General features: G+C 39.4%; 1 protein-coding gene across 21 annotated transcripts in view; it reads right to left on the reverse strand.

Annotated features, from left to right (window-relative positions):
- The window catches only part of MEF2A (myocyte enhancer factor 2A), a 159846-nt gene that overhangs the window by 7144 nt on the left and 129235 nt on the right, over window positions 1–23467 (reverse strand). For 11 of the 21 annotated variants that reach the window (XM_008165460.4, XM_042856606.2, XM_005294841.5 and 8 more), the window contains 3 exons: window positions 11207–11397; window positions 8677–8700; window positions 4475–4601 (listed from right to left, as the gene is read on the reverse strand). In XM_008165460.4, coding sequence (XP_008163682.2) covers window positions 4475–4601; window positions 8677–8700; window positions 11207–11397 — 342 coding nt within the window. The remainder of the gene's footprint in view (window positions 1–4474; window positions 4602–8676; window positions 8701–11206; window positions 11398–23467) is intronic. The other 10 variants (XM_065559212.1, XM_005294843.5, XM_065559216.1 and 7 more) reach the window with 1 other exon arrangement.

Genomic DNA, 23467 nt, shown 5'->3' on the forward strand with positions numbered 1-23467 from the left:
AGAACCCATAAATTAGACTTACTGGGGTCCCTCCTCATGAAGATAGTTAGACAGACATGCACGTAGACTTTTTATTGTTTTAAACCCCTTTTCTATTAGGCTTTGTTCCTGCTGTTAAGGGGCACAGTATTCAGTGCTAGTCACAGCTTCTGCAGGTACCTGAACCCAGTCAGACCTGTTGGGGTTAACACCGTGTTACTGTGGGCATCCTGTTGCCCAGGATCTACTCTAAAAGTGGGAGAGCCATGGGACTCCACCCTAGTGAGTTAAAGACACAAGGCCTCATACCTAAGGGGGTGCACTCAGAGAGGCCAGAAACGAGGTCCGAGCAGCAGCCCTGTAACTATGATTTGTAGATCAAGTGGGCTACGGATTTTGACTCTAGAGCCCGCACTAACGGTCTGTCAGTTAAGGACTTGTCCCTTCAGGGTGCAACAGCTGATACACTGTATATGCCTTGGAAGATGTAAATCATACAAGCACTGCACAATCTGTCTCTCTTAAATCCAGGCCTGAGTATCTCTTATACAGTAAAAGTACACCCAAACGTTGTCATCTATAAACACGACCATATTCAGAAAACGCTTAGAAGTAGTACTTTTCTGATTGTAAATTCTAGAGACATTCTGTATTGGATTTATAGCTGTATGTGATTAATACCCAACCGGTGGTGAAAGGGTATGCTTGTCTGTGCAGGTACTTATACCATACCCTTCAATAGGGTATTAGATTGCTATTTGCAGACAGATAAAGGAAAAGGTGGCTGGATTTTATTATTGTGGGTCCTATATTGGACAAAACGAGATACAGATTTAAACATGTAATAGCTATCTTCCACGATACTATTGTTACATTAATGTTCTGTGAAATGTGGAGGTATTCCATGTTGTAGCTTTAAAAATCTCATCTTCTGAGGCAGAGTGAAATTTCAGCTACCATTGCTGCCAAAGTTCCAACTGTATGAGTCTGGACATATTCTCAAGGTATAATACTGCTCAACAAAAGCAACAAGAAATCCAAGTTAGCTAACTAGAAATAGCTCTTTTGCACACAGGTTGATCTCTAAGCTCTTTCTGCACAGGAAGTTAGACTTGATCTGCAGCCATGATCTTAGGGGCTGAATTGTGAAGACACCAATTTGTAAGGATTGTTCAGCTACATAAACTGTGGAACACACTGTGAATATGACCCTCCTTCCCTTTGTCTCTTCAGAGAAAGAAATAGGTTTAACTCCATGCTGTATCTAAAAGGTAAGGAGGAGAGCCATCACCATCTGTCCCATCCATGTCACCAAAGGACATTACAATCTCTTCAGACCTCTGAAACTTCTTTCTCAACAACTTTCTCCTTCACACCCAGAAGCATCACTAAATGCCACGAGATACAAATCTGAAAGCAGCATCTGGATTCTAGAAAAATGTGCACTGACAATCTCCAAGTACTTCCTGATTTAAAAGGATTCACATTTGTATTAATCTTTTGTTAGATTTCCAGTCCGTTGCACTGGAATTGATGCAATTCGTACATGCTCAAAGGTGCTGGTAGGTAAAGAATAACGTGCTACATGAGTCAAGAGCTCCAAATGTCTCACACAGTAGAAATCTTAAACACGGTATGCCCTACATCAGTGTTTCCCAAACTTGGGACGCCGCTTGTGTAGGGAAAGCTCCTGGTGGGGCGGGACGGTTTGTTTACCTACCGCGTCTGCAGGTTCGGCCGATCGCAGCTCCCAGTGGCTGCGGTTCGCTGCTTCAGGCCAATGGGAGCTGCTGGAAGCGGCACGGGCTGAGGGATGTACTGGCCACCACTTCCAGCATCTCCCACTGGCCTGGAGCAGCGATCCGCGGCCAGTGGGAGCTGCAATCAGCCGAACCTGCGGATGCGGCAGGTAAACAAAACGGCCTGGCCTGCCCCCACCAGGTGCTTTTCCTACACAAGCGGCATCCCAAGTTTGGGAAACGCTGCCCTACATTATTGTAGTGAAAGCCTAGTGTTGGTTGGGGAGTTACCAGAGATGCAGGCATACCGACCAACCAAGAGGACACTACGTGAAAGGATCTAAATGCCGCTGATGTGCTTGGAGTGGCGGGGGAGGATACACCACCTCTCAAGATTTTAAGCTGTAGCCTTCTGAGGGGGCATTTCTGCATAGCCCGGACATTGGACCTGGGGTTTTAAGGTCTCAGAAACAGGGCCCTTCTGTTGGCTTACAAAGCAGCATATCCCTAGTTGGATTACATCTTTTAACATCTTTAAAAAGGACATAACCCTAGCCCTGCTGTATAAAAGGAAGTTTGCTCAGGCTGCGAATCACTTCAATGGCAACTCTCAACATGCAGAGCCAGGGAGACTGTTGTGATGAGATCCTTTTATGAGGTACAGGAGAAGGCAGTTTGATAGCCGAACAAACTAAACAGCTATTTGTGCATTTCTTTTCCCTTAATTGCCAGTTTTTCATCACAATGACTCTGCAAAGCACCTCATTAGCACTGAAATCTGTCTGCCTGGATAAGAATGTCAATTTCTGGAGAATTTTTCACACACTGATAAAGCCAGAGTCCTCTTACAAGAGTAAAGAGAATCTCTTCTTTTTGACAGCTTTATTCCTCTTATCCATTGAATTCAATCTCCAGTCAGCAAGATATATTTGCACTCAATAAAACTCAAAGAAGTTAGACCTCTAACAAGCTGGGACTGGAATAAAAGTAAATGTTTGAGATGGGTGTGCTGCTCTGCGTCCATGGATCCCCAGAGGGATTTCTTTAACATCAGAGTCTGGGATGAAAACTTGTAGGAAAATAAACTGAAATTGCAAAGAAACAATATTTATGATAATGCATAGTAACATCTTATGCTTCAGTCATAAGGTGACTGATGACAAGGATCAGGAAAGAACTCTGTTCCCTCCACCATGTATATAACTGCACATTTAGGTAGGTGCACTGTCATTTTATTTACCGTGCCTAAATAGTCAGATATCTGCTACTGCTAAAGGCAGGAAGCCTGGTTTTATAAACCAATGGTCTGATTTGATATGGAAAAGCTATGCTGATACAGAGAATGTTCGTACAATGAAGGAAGTTTTACTATAGAACATGAGGTTCCTTTAAAGCTTAGGTCTTTTTGTAGCAATTGTCACAGAGGGCAAGAATAGAATTGCTGTGTTTGTGAGATGTGTTTGCTCTGTTCAAGCGTGGCTCTGTACCAAGCGTGGCTACTCTAACTGAGCTTCTGAGGAACTGATAGCTTGAGATACCATCCTCATGCAACATCCACATCCAGCAAGATTATACCAGTTTAAGGTTTAAGAACAAAATTTTCCAGTTAGAAATAAGTTACGGATGGTACAAGTACCACATCTATCAATAACCATCTTTTTCTTCCCCTCAGAAATATTATATCCATTTCACATTAAACACTTACATATCCCACACAAGAAAACTAAGGTGAAGTTCAGGTTGTAGGCACATGATATTGGTTTGAATGCATACTACTTTTCAAACACAGGTACATTAAAAACATTACAAAACCAGAAAATTCAGAGTTAAGATTATATTACCACAACAAGCCACAGAACACAAGAGACGTATCAAACAAAGCAGTGCTAATTATTTATCATACTCATTTGACTGTATGTTTCATCCCCATCCTCTATTCTTTGTCTATATCTTCTAACTGTTAAGGCCTTCAGGGTAGGGATTGTCTCTCTCTGTTTGTACAGTGCTTAAAACCTTTAAGGCACTGCCATAATATAAATATGTACTACTACTACTAACAAAAACAGAGTCACTTTCAAGTTACAACTCCTGAGTGAGCCAAAACAGACTAAGCACTTCAAAGCAGGGATTGTTTTGTTGTGTCATCTGTATGAACCCTGAGCATCAACTATATTAACAGAAAAAGGCTGTGGAAAAAAAGACAACAGTTGCATTTATATAGACAGAAGCGGGATACTAATACAACTCAAGGACTGTGCTGAAGTTGTAATTTGCAAACAAGGGGATTTAAAAAACAAAAAAAGGATGGCCAAAACTGTGTCAAAATTTAGCCTTAGTTGGAAGAGTAATAATGAAGGAATGACCTATTCCAACCGTGACACCTTGTGGGACTCATTTAAAACAGGGATTTGGGGAACATGGACTCCTGAGGGTTTCCTTGGGAAAGGCTGAAAGGCCTTTGCTTTGCTCCAGAAGTTCCATCCTTTATTGGTAAACCTCAAGGGAACTCAGAGATCTCCAGACCTCAAACCACTAGTAAGGACACTGGATCATCTATGTATGTTTCCGTATCAGTAACACTTCTCACAAGCTAAAGGCTAATTTTCAGCTAATAAGAAAGAGTCCTCACCTAAAGTAAATATTCAAGTAAGATAAAGGGTCTAAAACATGTAAACCTTCTGAGATTCCGAATCATGAAAGCCTTAGCTGCACCTATCAGGTAAATGGTAAGTTAAAAAGAAAAAAATGACACTTACCAGTGTTGTAGGCGGTAGGCATGGCTGAGTACACCAGTCCCTGAGGAGGCAAGCTTGGAGTTGTCACAGACACCACAGGGGTAGCAAGAGGCTGGGTAGACTGAGAACTGCTTATCCTTTGGGTATTCTGTAAATGATTAAACACAAAAAAACATGTCTTGTGGAAGTCAATTACAACAACGAATAGAATGTGTTAATGTAAAAGTAACATTCAATTACAACGTGTCCCTTTTCACATTATTTTGGGGATGAGAACAGTATCTCCTTTTTTCATGGTTGTGGATTTTCTTCTACAAAACATTTAAAGGGCCAAACCCTAATTTTGTTTTAGACTAATTTAAAGGAGCATAATTAATGCATTAGACTTGCGGGTATATTCTCTTGTTGTGCATGCAGCTTTCATTAATGTCAATCTGAACAATGTGGTAACACTTAGAGGAAAATGCACTCCTTTAGAGTGTACAATTTTCAAAAGCCCCTGTCCGGAGTGATCTAGGAGGATAAGTCCCATTTTCAAAAGAGTCTTACACTTAGTCCCATTGACTTTTGGTTGACTACTAAGTGCCTAAGCCACATCTGAAAATGGGACTTTCAGGCGCTTTTGAAAATTTACCGTAGGGCTCCCACTGTTGCTTGCACAGGTGTGGTTGCACCGGTCCTAAAAGCAACAGTGGGAGAGTTCCCTTAAATCTTCAATGTTGCCAAGACCTTAATGGTAGAATAATATTGTGGTTTCCCTGGTTTTGGGAACTGAAAGTTTACTCATTAGATCGCACATATATTTCAAAACACATGCCTTTCGTGTTAACAAAAAACGGTTGTGCCTTCTGATATGAAAATTAGTTAAGCTCAAAACTGTAGAAGCTCTGACTATCCTGCCATTTGTGAGTGAATAACTCCTATGGCCATCTTAATAATACTCTATATGCCAGTCTTGAGCTAAAATTGGTGACGAACATCTAATTTGGATTAAGCAGTTAAAAACTATTTGCCATACTAAACATTTGATACAAAAGGCTTTACTTAAACATTCTGATGGATGCCTTTTAGAAAACAAGGCCACTCCATCACTGGCATGCCATATTCTTTACCAAGGAAGCCTTAATTTTTTTTTAATTGCCAAGTCAACACAGATTGGATGTGACAAGAACAGGCCATGTTGTTGTTTCTCTTTTTAAAGAAGATTTATTCCTAACTTTTCCTAAGGAATTTTAACACCCTTCTCCTTGCCATCATGTACTCAATTTTAAATGGAATATGTAAGATTAACAGACCTAAGTTTTAGCTTTTTTAAAGAAAAATAAGTAATACTCCCAGACTTAAAAATTATATATATTTATTTGATCCCAGAACAGCAGCTTCACAACTTCTTAGCTGAAGCAACTGCCAACAACAAAACTACCACCCCTTCTTTGTTTTCTTCTGATCAAGGGTGGCATATGGGTATTTCACTATCCCTGATTCTCTGATTTTCTTCTCCGCTCTGTTCTTGAGAGAACACATATTATAGAAATATACATGATTCTTGTTCTCACGAGAATGAAACACAGAGGCAGTGCTGTGTTTATGCAACTCTGCAGATCAAAACCAAGAGGACTGATTTGAGGGCTACCAACCTGGTAATTGTAGCTTGACAGCTTAAAAAGAGTCCAAGACATGCTATAGCTACCATTTAAAAATGTACTATATTCTTCTACTAGCCATTCTTATTACTTTAAACACAGGGAAAGCTTACAGTCCAAGGGCGTTATGTTAATGCTTCAGAATTTACAGTATCTGATCAAACTCTGGGGTTCTTGTGTGATGTTAAAAAGATAAAGAAAAGGTGGCATTCAAAGATGAAATTATACCATTAGTAGTGATGATGGAGACTGAATGTATAGGTTATATAATAGTGGATACTCAATGTATGAAATCATTGCTGGCATAGCATTTTGCCAGCCCAGTAAGAAGGATCAAACTTGTCTCCTGTTCCAAAAACCTTTTCTTCCTCCATTGATTGTAGGAACAACTTTGTTCAAATATGTTTAATTCATGTGCGAGGAATGCCTATTTTGTCTGAATCTTAGAGAGAGCTTGACTAAGAGTCTAGTAACTACTACTCGAGGGATTATGTTGGTGTCTGTGTTAAGCAGGGACATACTGTAGGTTCAGGATGGAATTTTCAAAAGCACTTAAGTGACTTAAGGGCAAAACCCATTTATTTTCACTGAGATTTGTGTTTGTAAGTCACTTAAGTGCTTTTGAAAATCCCACTCTGTTACAGTAAGAAACTGGGTTTTACCTTTTATGAAGATATGTTATTAGACCAGATTTGTGTGTCTGTAGAAAATAGACCTTTTCCCAGAGGTTTCTTGGATAACAACCTGTAAAGTTGGGACTACTACATAATGGAAAAGTTAGAGACATCTACTAGAAAACTATCCAGGTTCCAGGGATATCCCCAGGGAAGTTTTGGGGGGTATTTGGGGCTATTTTCAGAGCAATTTATACCTGGGTATTTGATTTGGGTGTGTGATTTGGAAATATAAGATTGCTGACAAATTTTACTTTTTGTCTGAGTTATGGATTCCAAGCTTTACAGACAGACACTCATAAAATTTTTCAGAACCTTATTTTTGGATGGGGATAATTTGTTAGAGATAATGAAAGGAGAGTGTTATAGTTATATTAGTCTATAAACTAGGGTCTCTAGCCCTTCTGCCTTCCATCTAGTAAATGTGTTCAATTCTGGTAATGTAGAATTTCATGTTTGCTGCTAGGATATGGAACTGTATTTCAGAACACATTATAATCCATATAATGAATAAAGTAGCATTCCCAGGGTCCTTTATTTGCTAATTTAAAGTGTCTTGTTTGAGGAAGATTTTGCTTTTTCCAGTTGGTTGAGTAGGATTATATAGGCATGTCGAATTTTTATAACCACTAGAGGGCAAGCACTTCCTACATTATTCATATTCCAGAATACTACATCTAGATTCCAAACAATTTATATTAGAAGAACATGGCAATTCTAACAGTTAAAGAACATAAACACATCTATAATGAAAGTGAGTAAGACTTACAATCATATATATAAAAAATGACCTGATTAACTATTTTATGGATTAAATTTAATCCCATATTTCTTTGTATTGAAAAACAGATGCTTTCCTACAACATTGAGAAAAAAATGTAACAAATGAAATAGCTGTTAATTAAAACATTTACACTCCTCCTGTAACCACCAAAATTTTTGGATAGCTTCAAGTATTAATTTTCAAAAGTAATTTTTTCCAACTAACTCAAATTTAGGAAAACAATATAGGTAAAGTATCATCCAACAGCATGCATTCACCAACTTAAAATATAAAGAAACTACTGCAATTTTCATGCTTTCATGCAATTAGAGCCTCATATTAGCAACAAGTCCATGTGCAAATAAATCAAAGCATAGGTGTATAAAGATCTTGAAGCTGATCTACAATTGTAATCTGATGCAGAAAATTCTGCAATTATTGTTGTGCTATAACACCTAAAACATTTGCATATTGCTTGGAAAAATAATCTAGAACTCTCATGAGTCAAGTTATTTTTAGTCTTATACTTATTTTCCACAGTGAACACCAAAAGATATCATGTTTTCTGAAAAACAGCAATTTCCTTTCAAAAACAGAACATCTTTTCAGTTGAAAGGGGTAAAATAATTAGTTTGCAATTTCATATTCCTTGTGGTAAACAGGGAACCCTCCTTTGTGGTTTGATCATCTCGTAAAGCATGAAATATATCCAACTCTGTAAAAAGGTGACCTCACCAGCAATGATGTAATCTCCGTGAAAGGAGGAGAAACAACACACAGCGTGTGTTACAATTTGAGGAACTTCAGGAGTGAAGTAATTTTCTAAAAATATTTCAATAATTTTGGGGACTATAAAAGGCATTTAACACTCGACCCCATCAGAACAAGTACCCTGTGAGCATGGACAGTTACTGAGTAAGGCTCTGTTCCAATGTTCCCTCTAAGAAAAACGGTTTCATAAAAACAAATTTATAAATGGAGAATGCTAGACTTTGGCTGTATTTGCACTTTGCAATTTTTGTGGGTTTTTTTATTTGGATAAAACAAGTACATTTCTCTGCCACAAAGGGAACATTGGTATAACTGAGACCACGTAGTATGACTTAAGCTTTCTTCACTCATCAAGCAGGAACCCAAACTCACCAACTCCAATTCATCCTCCTCCGACTGTATTCAGCAAACAAGAGGGATAATACAGTTACTAAGAAAAGCATTGCTTTCAAAAATAAAATAAGTCATGTTTGTGCTTCAGGATTTATTTATTGGTTTGTTAATATTTTGAATTTATTGTGCTATTATGTAAACACTGTTACAAAGTACGTGATTATATACTTACTATACACACTTTGGGTCAATTAATAAAAAGAGTGTTTTGATGCAGGAATAAATACTGTGGCAAAAGTTATGTTCACAACTACAAAAAGTTGTTTACAGATGCTCTGAAAATTAGCATTGGCTGACCTAGCAAGAGCAAGGGCACAAGTATTCACAGACATCATATATGGACACAGGTGCACATCTGTTCTATTATGGTTGAACTGATCAGATGAAAGTCAACTGCATAAGCACGTATTTTTAGTGCACCAATCACCATGACATCTAGGCATCTCTACTCTTTACTTCTCTCCCTTCTCCGAGAGAGAGAGAGAGAGAGAGAATGAATGAATGAATTTAAGGGGAGAACATTAAAATTGCTTTTTAAAATATTTCCCCCGTATTCATTTTTCAAAATAATTTAAAGCACAAGTTTCACATTAAGATTTAGCAACATATTTCTTTATGAATGTGCTCTGTAATTTGTGCATTTTTAGAAAAACCTCAAACATTTTAATAAAGGTGTTAAACTTCTTTAATTAGGACTCTGGCTACTTACATTGATTTTGCGTGATTTAGCTCTACCATCAATAGCAAAAGTAAACACTTGTGGAATCTTAAACATAAATAAGTAAATATGTATAAAGAATGCTTATACTGTTTACATCCTATGCTCCTTTTGGCTACTTCCATATGGGGAGGATTCATAAACTGAATATATGTACCGTATATACTCGTTCATTAGCACGTTCATTTATAAGCCAACCCCAAAATGGATAGGTAAAAATAGCAAAAACTGAATGACCCTTTCATAAGCTGACCCTATATTTCAGGGGTTGGAAAACTTTGGCTCCCGGTCCGTCAGGTAGGCCACTGGCGGGTCAGGACGTTTTGTTTACCTGGGTCGTCTGCAGGCATGAAGCCCCTCAGCTCCCTGTGGCCGCGGTTCGCCGTTCCCAGACAATGGGAGCTGCGGGAAGTGGTGCTCCACAAGGAGCTGAGGGGCTCCATGCCTGCAGACGCTCCAGGTAAACAAAACTACAACGTATTAGATCAGGGATCGGCAACTTTTGGCACGTGGCTCACCAGGGTAAGCACCCTGGCAGGCCGGGCCGGTTTGTTTACCTGCCGCGTCCGCAGGTACGGCCGATCGCGGCACCCACTGGCCGCGGTTCGCTGCTCCAGGCCAATGGGGGCTGCGGGAAGCAGCGCAGGCTGAGGGATGTGCTGGCTGCCGCTTCCCGCTGCTCCCATTGGCCTGCAGCGGCGAACCGCAGCCAGTGGGTGCCACGATCGGCCGTACCTGCGGACGTGGCAGGTAAGCAAACCGGCCCGGCCTGCCAGGGTGCTTACCCTGGCGGGCTGTGTGCCAAAGGTTGCCGATACGTGTATTAGATATTCAATTCAATGATTCCATAGAGTTTAAAACCATCAAATTTTGGTGTAGACCCGTTTATAAGCCGACCCCCGCTCTTTGATGCGTCACTTTTTTACCAAAAATATTCGGCTTATGAACGAGTATATACGGTACTTAAATGATTATGAGTTTGCACATAAAATATAGAGACTGATATCAATGACTTCAGCCACACAAGGTTGAAGTAGAAGCTGGATAAGACTTCCAGAGAGAGCCGTGCCAACCTCAATACCCTCTGCTATATCTAGAGGTAGGTTGAACAAACATTGCTGATGTGCTGAAAGGCATAGTGGCTTTGTGAGATGCACAAACGATGAGACCACCATTCATTCTTGTGTCCTCATTCAAGATTTTAACTCCAAATATGGGGAGTGAATGGCTATTGTACTAACACGGTAAACCAAATGAAGGTTCCTCCCACATAATCATTTTTTCTGAGCCACATGTCACAACTCACCAACACTGCAACCTGGGAGAACCGGACAGAACTCTACATTGAGTTCCCTCAACACAGCTCAGTAATCAGCAAAAGTTGCCATTGCTGAGTGGTACAATAAACTCTTCCCTCAATCCCTAAAAACCAAACCACTAAAACCCTCAGTCCTAGCAACGGAGGCAGATTGCAATCAGGACAAGAAATCAAACCAAAGTCTCCAATATAGCAATGTAAATAACCCAATGTAGGTCAGCTCATTATTCTGTATTTATTAATCCAATGAAAGTAAGAATATCTTCTCCCTCTTTTTTGCGAATACTGTCCAAGATGGCAATCTGCACTTGAGTTGTGTTCTTTTATCAGTCAAGTCTCCTACTACAGGGGTGTTTCTAAGGTGCCATCTCCATAATGCCTGAGATGCCATAGTTTCGCTTTCAGCAGCGCTCCTTTTGCACCCCTTGGGCATACTGTATATTGTATACTATAGAATGAATGGCCCAACTTACCAATGGAGGCATCATGCCCTTGCTGGAAGGCGGGATGACAACACGAAGGTCTGGTTTGCGATTGTTCATTCCAAGATTACCTCCTCCGGGTGGAGGCGGAGACTTTGTAGGCATAACTTTGCCTAATCCATTCCCACCACCAGTGGTTCCTAGCAGGCTTGGTGAAGCTCGAGAGTTAATAAATCCATTTCCTAAAGTAGGAAATATAAAGAAATGCACCTTAAGACTGAGCACAAGCAGTGTAAATCCATAGTGCAAATGTACAAACTCCACCTTATTTTTAGACAAAAGTTTCAGTTGCAAATATTTGACAAGAGTCTAACCCTTTTAGGAATAATTAAGCTACATCCTACATTGTAGAACGGAAAAAGCAAAGTATCTTTCACCAAAAGATCAATATGTAACGCTGGTGTCACCTCAGGGTGTGTTGTGGCAGCTTAAACGCTGAGGAGTGCACTCTGTCAGGAAAGTGTGTTAAAACCATCTGTTCATTAATTTAGCCTTTGAAGTTCCTCTAGGCTGCTGTAGCAACAAAACAGTATCTAACAAATGGTCCTACACACACACACACCCCACCCACACACCCCACAGGCAGAACATGAATTACAGTGTGCTGTTGCTTATAAGGATTTTTAAAAAACAGCCTACAAACTCTTTTGAGATTCTTTCGTAAAAATAAACAAGTGTACCTTAAACTGCATAAAAGACATTTTCAGTATCTCAATTAACAAGCCTTTAAATTGTAACTCTATGTTTTTCCAATTTGCCCGTCACCTTTGAAAATACATTATTTTAGCAGAGAACACTTTCTGGTAAGATGATATGAATCTGATAAGGTACTTTTATACAGCATTTCTCCAACAAGGAAGATGAGGAGAAACTTGAAACAAGTCTATTTCCTTAACATCCACCTCAGCCTACACACACACACACACACACACTCTCTCTCTCTCTCGTCACCACTAGACTATGTATAGGTCATTGCCTATGAGGTGCTGACTGTTCCCACTGAGGTCAATGAGAATGTAGAGTGATCAGTATCACAAAGGATTCAGACCTTCAGTTATATTCAAACAAGTCAGTGAAACAAGTAATACCAAATTTTGAGACAACTAACAGCAGAAGCATTTCTAATTGTTTTCCTTTAACATTCATCAACAAACCAGCCAAGTGCCTATCATGCTAATTGCAATATATTTTTCAGGCAACTTTTTTGAAGATTTCATCAGAACAATTTTGCCAAATTTATAGCAATGGTCCTCAGAAAACACAGATTTTATTCAGCCATTAATGAAAAAATATATTAAGCTGAAAATGAGAGAAATTTACAACAGGGGAAGCGAACTGTGTGGTTCACTCTACAGAACCAGTATATGTATAAATAAATACAATTCATAATAAATTATGTTTATACTAACATTCCAGTTCTGAAAGTGCTCTTTATAGTCACAATTCTGTGGCAGGTCTATTACCCAAAAGTTTACTGTGTGTGAAATTTTCTTTTCATAGCCTGCAGCACCTTACTGGCATGAATATTATACTATCATTATAATTTGAATAGGCCCCTGTGCCCAATTCCATTTTATTACAGTAAGTACATGTTAATTTAAAGGCATTTAAAATAAGAAAATTGATAGTTTCACATTCCTTTCTCTTAAGCAAAACTCCAAATGCCTATGAAGAACAATGAAGTGTATTAACAGGACAGCATGACACAACGTCTAAGTGATTGACAGTGATGCATTATACAGTAAACGTGTACAGTATGCTAGCAATTTTATTTAACAGTGGAAAAACAACAGGCTCTTATATATGAATGGTAATCAAATGTCCTTAAAATTTATATAATCTTAATAAGATACCTTATCGATAACCTTTTTTTTCAAAAGGGTGTGTGAAACTTTATGAAATTATTTTTAAATAAAATAAATACAATATCGCTGGAACTTGGAAATCCAAGCATAGAAACCATACACATCCAGACACGTGCATAAATGGGCAGTGAAGCTACAAAACTGAGTAGCACAAACTGTGGCCCTCTCACCTTTTTGGTGGATTTCTTACTGTGCCAAGAGTCTATGACTGGAACTGTACCAGCCTCTTACATTCCTCATGTATCACAAGCCTACGGAGGGTCCAAAGGACTTCTCTCCCAAAATGGCTATGGGTGTGGCACGAAAAAATAGTTTGTGGGGAAAAAATCGATTTTTCAGCTAAACACTTAAAACAGAAAAGATTTCCACTAAAAAAATTTAAAAAATGGTTTTTGAGGAATAAAATTGAAAAAAAAAAATTGTTTGGCTACAAATGCATTGAAATAAATTTCAAAACCCCCTTTTTTGGCTCAATAATCAAAAGTAATTTAATATAATATTCAGCCATCTTTCCACAAAGGTTGTGGGGGATTGTGAGAAAAGTCTGACTCTCTCTTCCCATGGGATGAACAACCACTATTGTACCGCTTCACCAGGGAGACCAGGGAAGGAAAACAGCCTTTTTTCTCCACTAGGTTAACAAAGACCATTTGTAGGCTTCTCCTGCAAGTGCGGCTGGGGTGATGAAACAGAAATTGTGGAAATTAGGATGGTTTTTGGAGGAGTGGGGCAATATTTTAGGTAAGTCTATGGATTTGTAGTAGATATTGGGTAAAGTTGGTGGAGGGTTTTGTTGGAAGTGAGGAAGGGGTCTAAAACTGGATATGGCTATAGGTTTGGTTGCTTGGGGAAGAATGGAGGCGAGTTTTTTGTAGTTGGACAGGGACGAATTGTTGTGGTTGTTGCAAGGTCTGAGTGAGGTGAATCCAAACACAGTTTGTATGTGAAATTACTATAGGGAGTGGCTGGCTAATGGTCACTTTAACTGGTTAGGGACACTGGAAGGAAGCAGGAAATGGCAGATACTGTGAATGTGAAGGAGACGTGGGATGCAATCCTGGTGCTTAAGTGAGAAGTAATCATGGCTAAGTAAGGGTCCTTAAAGGAAAACAAGAAATGGAGTTGTCATAACTATAAAGGGAAAGGTAACAGCTGTCCTGTGTACAGTACTATAAAATCCCTCCTGGCCAGAGATTCCAAAATCCTTTTCCCTGTAAAGGGTTAAGAAGCTCAGGTAACCTGGCTGGCATCTGACCCAAAGGACCAATAAGGGGACAAGATACTTTCAAATCTTGGCGGGGGGGTGGGGTGTCTTTTTGTTTGTGCTCTTTGTTTGGGAGTCGTTCGCTCTTGGGACTGAGAGGGACCAGACATCAATCCAGGTTCTCCACATCTTTCTCAACAAGTCTCTCCTATTTCAAACTTGTAAGTAAATAGCCAGGCAAGGCGTCTTAGTTTTACTTTGTTTTCTCAACTTGTAAATGTACCTTTTACTAGAGTGTTTATCTTTGTTTGCTGTACTTTGAACCTGAGACTAGAGGGGGGTCCTCTGAGCTCTTTAAGTTTGATTACCCTGTAAGGTTAATTTCCATACTGATTTTACAGAGATGATTTTTACCTTTTTCTTTAATTAAAAGCCTTCTTTTTAAGAACCTGATTGATTTTTCCTTGTTTTAAGATCCAAGGGGTTTGGATCTGTATTCACCAGGGAATTGGTGAAGGTCTCTCAAGGCTACCCAGGGAAGGGAATTAGCTTTGGGATGGTGGCAGCGGACCAGACCTAAGCTGGTAGTTAAGCTTAGAAGTTTTCATGCAGGCCCCCACATTTGTACCCTAAAGTTCAGAGTGGGGATACAGCCTTGACAGGAGTCTTGGTGAAAGTTTTAAGCATGCTTGAAATTAGGAAACATGCAATGTGGTAATGTTAAAACTCACTGACAATACCTGATATTTATGAATCAAAAGACATATATATGAGCATTATAGACATGTAGGTACACACACAAAGCATGCATCTATATTTTATGCTATATACACACACAGTCACATCTCTGAATACACAGGTGATGTAAAACTAATTCACATTTAAAGTAAGTGGGGAAAAGCACTTCAGTTTCCAGAGTAGGACATGAACAGAAATATTATTTAACATTTATATTACAATAGCACTCAAGGTCCCAATCAAAATCAGTGCCCCACTGTGCTAGGTGTTGTACAAGCAAATGAAGACGTGGGCCTTCTCTAAAGTGTTTACAATCCCAGGTCCCAACTCTGCAAATGCTTCAAGCAAGTGTATCTTTGCACCTGCACAGAATCCCAATGACTTCTATGGGGATCTGCCCACACAGAGTGGCTGGCAGGAACTGGGTCTAAGAATACATACAAACAGTGGAGGAACAAGGATACAATCAAGTATGTATAATATTTATACAAATATATACCTCTGCAATCAAAAAATATATTAAGTGTAAACTACCTCTGTGTGCCCCGTCAAACCAGTTGGCTGATTTCTTTCTGCTGTGGCACGAAATCTATGACTACCAGAAAACAGAGTGCCCAATGGGTGAAACTGACGTAGATGAGCGGCAGGTATATCAGGGGACCAATTCCATATATTCTAGCAGAATCTATGCAAACCCAGCATAACCCAACGAAGGAGGGAGGGTGATTAGAGGTGTGGCACGCCGACAGTCAGAACACCAGTGCAGGAATGCAAAGAGGTTGCGGTTCTTGACTCCAGCCAGTGGTTAAAACAGCAACAGCAGAGGAGTCACAGAATTGCTTTGTGTTTTGCCTAGTGGTCAAGGGATGGACTTAGCATAATACAGGGGACTGTGCAAATTTAATCTTTGTGCCATGTGTGCATGAAAGAGAAATTTCACACAGTAATATAAGATTAATTGGGAGTACAATTAAACAGATTTGAAAACAGATTCAATTTTAGTCTTCTAAAGGGTTAATCCTGAAGAAAAATGATTTGACAACAGTGTGATTTTGACATGACAGTACCCTTTTAATGGTACATGGAACTATAAATACGACCTTTGTGTCTCAGGCCATTTTACTTGCAGATAATTATATCAGCATACTACACATTCAAACAGCTCCTTGTTATATTGTAGCTTGTGTTTATTATATATTAACTAGCAGTGTTTTATCACACATTAATATTTTCAATTTAACATTTGATATGGGATGCTTCAAATGTCTGTGATCCTTTTGAATCTCTATTTAGAGTGATCAACACTATCGTTGTAAACAATGGGCTTTTGTATTATTCATCCATTTTCCTTTTCGTGTATAGTATAGTTTAGTCTATTTTATGAGGCCATTTCCTGCACTCAGTTTTCAACTGTTTTGGTAGCTCATGTGTTAAATCTGGACTGTTTCTTCTTCCACACCCAATACAGTCATTTCCTGTAGCCCTTATTACAAGACTCTGCCAGTCCTTTAGAGAAGATTTTAGGCTTCTAATGGTGCTGTCAAAAACAACAAACCCTTTACCACTGCATTCTCTGTGGAGTATCTCACTCAGCAGTGGGGTAGACAGATTCAAAGCACTTTGCCATTTTAAATGCAAAACATAAAAATGTTTAGAAGCGTATTTTGTTTAGGGAGGGGAAAAAGCAACAGAATACCATCACATGTAATACATGCATTGATCTGTCTGTATCAAACAGACTCCACTGATAAATGTTTTGTGTGCTTGTTATAAATAACATGTAAAGAGTGCAAAAGTGACATTAGTTAAAGATCCTGTATCAGAGTTGCGAAAGTATTTTAGAACAGATATTCCTAATTTTTAATTTAGGAAAAACATTCATTTGTTGTTAAGAATCCAACAAGCTGCTCTATTAGATATAGTACAACGTAACCCAAGAAAATCAAATGGTAAGTAAGGAGTGAAAGGGGAGCTAAAAGCAATATTTCTTTGCACAAGATCAGCAGCCAGAAACAGATAATGATTACAGGATGATGTAACTGTCTGGCAGTTTGCCAAACTGAAGCTTTAGTAACCCTATATGTTCCATTTATTATTTTGTATAAGGAAAACTGCATTGTTTCCTTCCCATCCACAAAAGACCTTTTCAAATCCAATAATTTATTTTTTAATGGATGATGAAGTTAAAAATGAAAATGGTGGGGGGGGGAAAAAAAGATTTAGAGCTACAATAGTTTATTTCCACTGGGGCAGTTTTATTAAATTTTCATTTATCTCAACTCAGACTACTATAGTACTTTCAAAATACCGCAAAAGTAACAGACCATTATTACCAGTGCATGTTACCCTGCTTTTTTGGACAGGAAACAGGTTTTAATTTAGAGGTACTTGCTGTACTAACACTAAATGCTCAAAATTCCTATTCAACAACGGTGTACACAAATTCCTTCAGAAACTTAATACAGACTAATCTCATTTATTGTCCTACAAGATCCAAGCATTGTCCAAGATTCATTTAAATCGGTGAGGCTCATATTTCACTACATAAATCACATCAGCTGAAACAATGAACACACGTGGCTGAAAAGTACTCTATGTTCTGATTACTACTCTAAGCATAAATTATAGTCTTTGATGTCATTAATCTTTTATTGTGGTTCGGCTTCAGAGAAATGGACTTGTTGTATATGGCTTGGAGAAGTTAATCACAGGCAATCCGCTAAACAATACAAGATAAGATAATCATATACACATTTTTATACCTCAAACAAATATGACATACCATTGTCCATATCCTAAAAAAAGCAGTCGACATACGTGAATTTAAAAAATATCCACATTAAATCAACTAACCCAAAATAGTGCTGTAGCAAAAAGATATTTCAATATTTTTATACAAGTAATAAATATTCTGGTAGAAAAAGCTTAAGTATCAAAAACAAGAAAATTACTAAAATCAGCACTTGTCAATGTCATCAATGTGGCCATTTCAAATAAAGACAGTTCCAGTAAGGTAATGAAAGTAATTAAAACACACACACACCCCACCACCACTTCTTACCCCCTTGAAGAAAAACATTGCAGGGATGGCAGACAGAAGCTGTAGTCATAGGAGTGGTACAAATTTCAGCTCTCATCAAGAGGGAAATATCTATACTTATATTTCACTGCTTTTAAGAAGTGTATGCTTTCCTCCATTTGTGGAATAGTGGTATTAGGACAACTCAAAGTGGAAATAAATATACTTTGTATTATCACTGACACTTAAATACTGGTGATTAGAGAAAGTATAGCTCTAATCATACCATTAAGACACACCTCTGCCATTAGTGGAAGTGTATGAAAAAATAATTTAGGAAGGACTTACATCTTTAAAGACAAGATTTTCAAAAATAATGATGGGATCTTCAGAAATGCCCAAGTAACTTAAGGAAGTAAGTCCCATTGGCTTTGAAAGTCAAGGGGATTTGTGCTTCTTAGTAAAGTTAAACAAATAAGAGACCTGATTTTCTAGAGCAGGGATTGGCAACCTCTGGCACGCGGCTCACCAGGGTAAGCACCCTGGCGGGCCGGGCCAGTTTATTTACCTGCTGACATGCAGATTCGGCCGATCGCAGCCCCCACTGGCCACAGTTCGCCATCCCAGGCCAATAGGGGCTGCGGGAAGCGGCGCTGGAGAGGAATGTGCTGGCCGTGGCTTCCCCATCGCCCCTATTGGCCTGGGACAGCAAACTGTGGCCAGTGGGGGCCGCGATCGGCCGAACCTGCCGCGTCAGCAGGTAAATAAACTGGCCCGGCCCGCTAGGGTGCTTACCCTGGCGAGCCGTGTGCCAGAGGTTGTCGACCCCTGTTCTAGAGCAGTGGTTCTCAAAGCCAGTCCGCAGCTTGTTCAGGGAAAGCCCCCTGGGGCTGGGGCAGCGAACCGCAGCCAGTGGGAGCCGCGATCGGCCAAACCTGCGGACGCGGCTGGTAAACAAACCGGCCTGGCCCACCAGGGGGCTTTCCTTGAACAAGCGGAGGACCGACTTTGAGAACCACTGTTCTAGAGTGCTGAATACCCAGCAACTCCCATTTTTTAAAATCTTGGTGTTACAGCTGTATGGTAAGATGAGAGGCTGCACTTTCAGAACCATTTTATATTTAAATGAAACTTCTGGGAGAGACAAAAACCCACCATTCAGAAAGCCACAACAATAACAACAACAAAAAACACTTATAACTTTTATTTTTCTGACAGCTTTCAAATCTGAATGCTATCAGCCTAAGAGTGGAGCAGAGAAATTAGAGGCTGAAAACGTCTGTTACATCATCTGTCCAAACCCTTTCAAAGCCTGGCTTTTCACTACAGCAAATTGAAATGCTTTATTTGGTCTCAAGTAGGGCTCCTAGTTTTCCATGTACTTCCTTTATTTTACTGACACACCACTATTAGATTTACATTGGAACCCTATTAAACACAGGACAAGTTCACGGTCATCTCAAACATTTGCCACATTTGCATAGCAAATGTGAACTGCACTTCCTTTTTCTTTTAATTTCTTTTAACCTCACCATGGCATCTGGTGACATTTTGTTCTTTGCCCATGAGAAGTAAAGACTTGCAGTTTCTAGCCATCACAAGCACTGGAATTGGGTCACCAACACATTTTACACTGTTTGAATTAGTTTGCACCTAATGAACACAGTCTGCTAGCTGCCAACTTTTTCTCTGAAACGGAAACTCCACAACAGGAAGAAAAAAAGAAGCCAAACTTAACATACATTTTTAAGCAGCTATAATCTGCCAAATGAAAATGTTTTCACTAAAAGGTACACCAGCAACATGTCTCTGCCAAAATACATTTCTATTACTCTTCAATGTTGAAAATGGCTGAACCATTTTTTCTGAGACTTTTAAAAAAAACTTGCCCCAGCCTGTATTAAATTTTCATATGAAATGCAGAACTTTGACAAAATTCTGAGCGACTGAAAGCAGCCCTCTAAAATGAAAATGCTTGTTCAACCTTACCTACAACTATTACTGTATGCTCCACCTACAATCAGTCTTACAAAATGGTTGTGAAATTTGCCAGCCCAGAAACATCTAATTTGCCAATCCTTACCATGGTGATAGTTTTACTCGCCATTAAAAAAAAAAAGCTGCTGTCCATGCAGGGCCGGCTCCAGGGTTTTTGCTGCCCCAAGAAGGGGAAAAAACAAACAAACAAACAAAAAAAGCCGTGATCGCGATCAGCTCTACCGCCGCCGCTTCAGTCTTCGGCGGCAATTTGGCGGCTGGTCCTTCGCTCTGAGACGGAGCGAGGGACCTGCCGCTGAACTGCCGCCGAAGAGCCGGACGTGCCGCCCCTCTCCGTTGGCCTCCCCAAGTACCTACTTGCTGGGCTGGTGCCTGGAGCCTGCTCTGTGTCCATGGACAAACAGAATATTAGAAAGCTATTGTATATCTGCATCTTTTTTTCTCTGAGGTTGGCAGATTGCTTGTTGAAGCAATCCACATCAACTTCATTGAAGTCACACAGGATGGGAGGGGAAAATGTGTTTGGGATAAATGTGCAGCTCTTTTCTGGATCTTCCTTGCCTTTAGTTGAACTGAGCCCTAAGTGAGCCAGGATAAGGTATCAGCTTTTACCCACAATCACCTTCAAGGGTTTTCATAATTGGATAAGAATATATAAAATGATGGTTTATCTGTAAGGCTTGGCGGGATTCAATTTTTATTTTTTACAATTTTGATGGATATTTATGTTTATTTTTAAGCCTTTTTTCTATTTAAATTTTCACAGTTGTGCAAAACTATTGATTTTAAGGATTTTTTCCTATTTTTATTAGCACCCATCCACTGCTCTTGGTGCCGATCCCATAAATGAAAAGTCACAAAATAAACCAAGGCCTGTCAATAAATCTCTCTCTCTCAGCCCTCCCTATCCCTCAACAGCCTTAAAGAAGGGGGAAAAGGCTAAGCTTTTTGGAAAGCTTTCATCAATAACTGTTTAGAAAAAATATGACCAATAATCATTACAAATTGTTTTAATTAGCTGACATTAACAACTTGTCACAGTTCATACCTTAGTTACAGTGGCCCAAGCTTCAACTGGAAAGTTAGCCAACAGAGTGAACCTGCTTATGCGCTGGCCACTTTGTGTGTTTGTTGCTGGGCTACAATTAAGAGCTCTGGGACAAAGAGGGTTAATTTACGCCAGCCACTCCATTTCAAAAGGTATATAGCAAGTCATAGCAGGGTATTGTGTACTAATGGCTCAGTGATATGGCATCATCTGAATGTTTCTGAAGTTCTGCTGGAGATACATTTTGCAAATCCCCCACCAACACAAGAGTTGTACAGTCATCATTTAGTTTCAACTGTCATTTGAGTGAAAAACTTCTGAGCAATGGGGGGTTATATTCTGGAAAATAAAGATGATGACCACCATAATTTGTTACCATACACCAGCTCCTTAAAATGTTTACTTTAGGATCCAATCAGAAAACACTAAGTCATTAAGAATGTTCATGAAGTTCATGTAGGTATAGGCAATACTTTAACGCAGTATATTGTTTTCACTTAAGGGCAATTTCTAATTCACATCTGTAGTATCTATAACACTCAAGAAGTGGTACCTATAATAGGATATGGCCCTTAGTTTCATAGCTATGCTTCACTGTTTTTTTGCTGAGTGCATGAATGAAGCTTAGAAACTTGAGGCCTAATTTGGGAGAAAAGGACTGAATCTAGTCCTAACAACATAGGACTGTTTATAAGTAGGTCCTTTTCTTAATAAGCTGATCTCTGAAACACAGGAGAAAATCACTATCTGGGATCCCATCATGTCTAATGATAACCTTGCTCTTCATTTCCCCCCTAAATTAAAAGGTTTCTTTCTTAGAATTTTTTTCTTAGAATTAAAAGGTTTTCATAGAATTTCTTGAGCTTCTGGGTGCATGAAGGAAACATTTGTTGCATGTGGCCCAAGGTGGAGGCAGAGGGGAGAGTCAAACCAGCACTTTTACCCTACTAATTTAAGCACTACTCATTTATAAACTTCTTGAGCTCTGATTTTTATCTGGGAAGATCTTTTTTCCCAGTTGCCAGATTATTATTTGGCCATTACTTATGTGAGTATCTCCAGTGGTTTCTCTGATGGATAACTCTTGCTATGTTCTATTTCTGGGGCTGACCAAGTATATTCCCGAATTGGTCCTCAGCCACCAAATCAATATCTTGAGATGGAAGAAACACCAGGGAGCCAGATGATTGGTATTTATGTTGCCTTCCTGTAATATGATAGAATGGAACCTGGATGTCTCCATGCCATTACTGCATAAATCTGAAATCTGTGTTATATTTTATGCAAGTAAGAAACTCTTATGAATGTAAGACATCACTACAGTATTGTTGTTAAAATACTAATTTGGGGCACTCTGGTTTAAAGGAGCTCCACAGTATCATAAAAATGTAGGGATGAAAGGGAATTCAAGAGGTCATCTAGCCTAGCCCATCCCACTGTGCTGAGGCAGAATTAAGTATACCTATATCATCCCTTATAGATGTTTGTCTAATCTGTTCTTAAAAACCTCCAACAACAAGGATTCCACAACCTCCTGTATTTTACTATCCTTATAGTTAGAAAGTTTTTCCTAATATCTAACCTAAATCTTTCTTGCTGCAAAGTTAATCTGATTACTTTTAGTCCCACATTCTGTGGATATGGCGAACAATTGATCACCGTCCTCTTTATAACCACCCTTAACCTATTGAAGATTGTTTTCCTCCTGGGTCTTTTTTTCTCAAGATTCAACATGCCCAGCTTTTTTAAGCTTTCCTCATACGGCAGATTTTTTAAATTCCTAATAATTTTTGTTGTCCTCCTCTGGACTCTCACCCATTTTTTCACATCTTAAAGTATGGTGCCCAAAACTGGACACAGTACTTCAGCTGAGACCTCACCAGAACGAAGTATAGTGGAACAATTACCTCCCAGGTCTTACATACGGCACTCCTGTTAATACATCCCAGAATGACATTTGCCTTTTTTGCAACAGCATCACGCTGTGGATTCATTCAATTTTTGATCCACTATTACCCCATTTTTTTCTGCAGTACCACTACCTAACCAGTTATTCCCTATTTTTTATCTGTGCAAGATATACTGTATATACTCGTTCATTAGCTCGTTCGTTTATAAACCGACGCCCCAAGATGGTTTGGTAAAAATAGCAAAAACTCTATGACCCTTCATAAGCCGACCCTATATTTCAGGGGTTGCAAACTTTGGCTCCCGGCCCGTGAGGGTAAGCCGCTGGTGGGTCGGGACATTTTGTTTACTTGGAGCGTCTGCAGGCATGGAGCCCCTCAGCTCCCAGTGTCTGCGGTTTGCCGTTCCCAGCCAATGGGAGCTGCAGGAAGTGACTGATGCGACAAACACTGACGGCTTTACTGACTTGTAT

This window comes from Chrysemys picta, chromosome 10, assembly GCF_011386835.1.
Source record: "Chrysemys picta bellii isolate R12L10 chromosome 10, ASM1138683v2, whole genome shotgun sequence".
NCBI lineage: Eukaryota > Metazoa > Chordata > Testudines > Emydidae > Chrysemys > Chrysemys picta.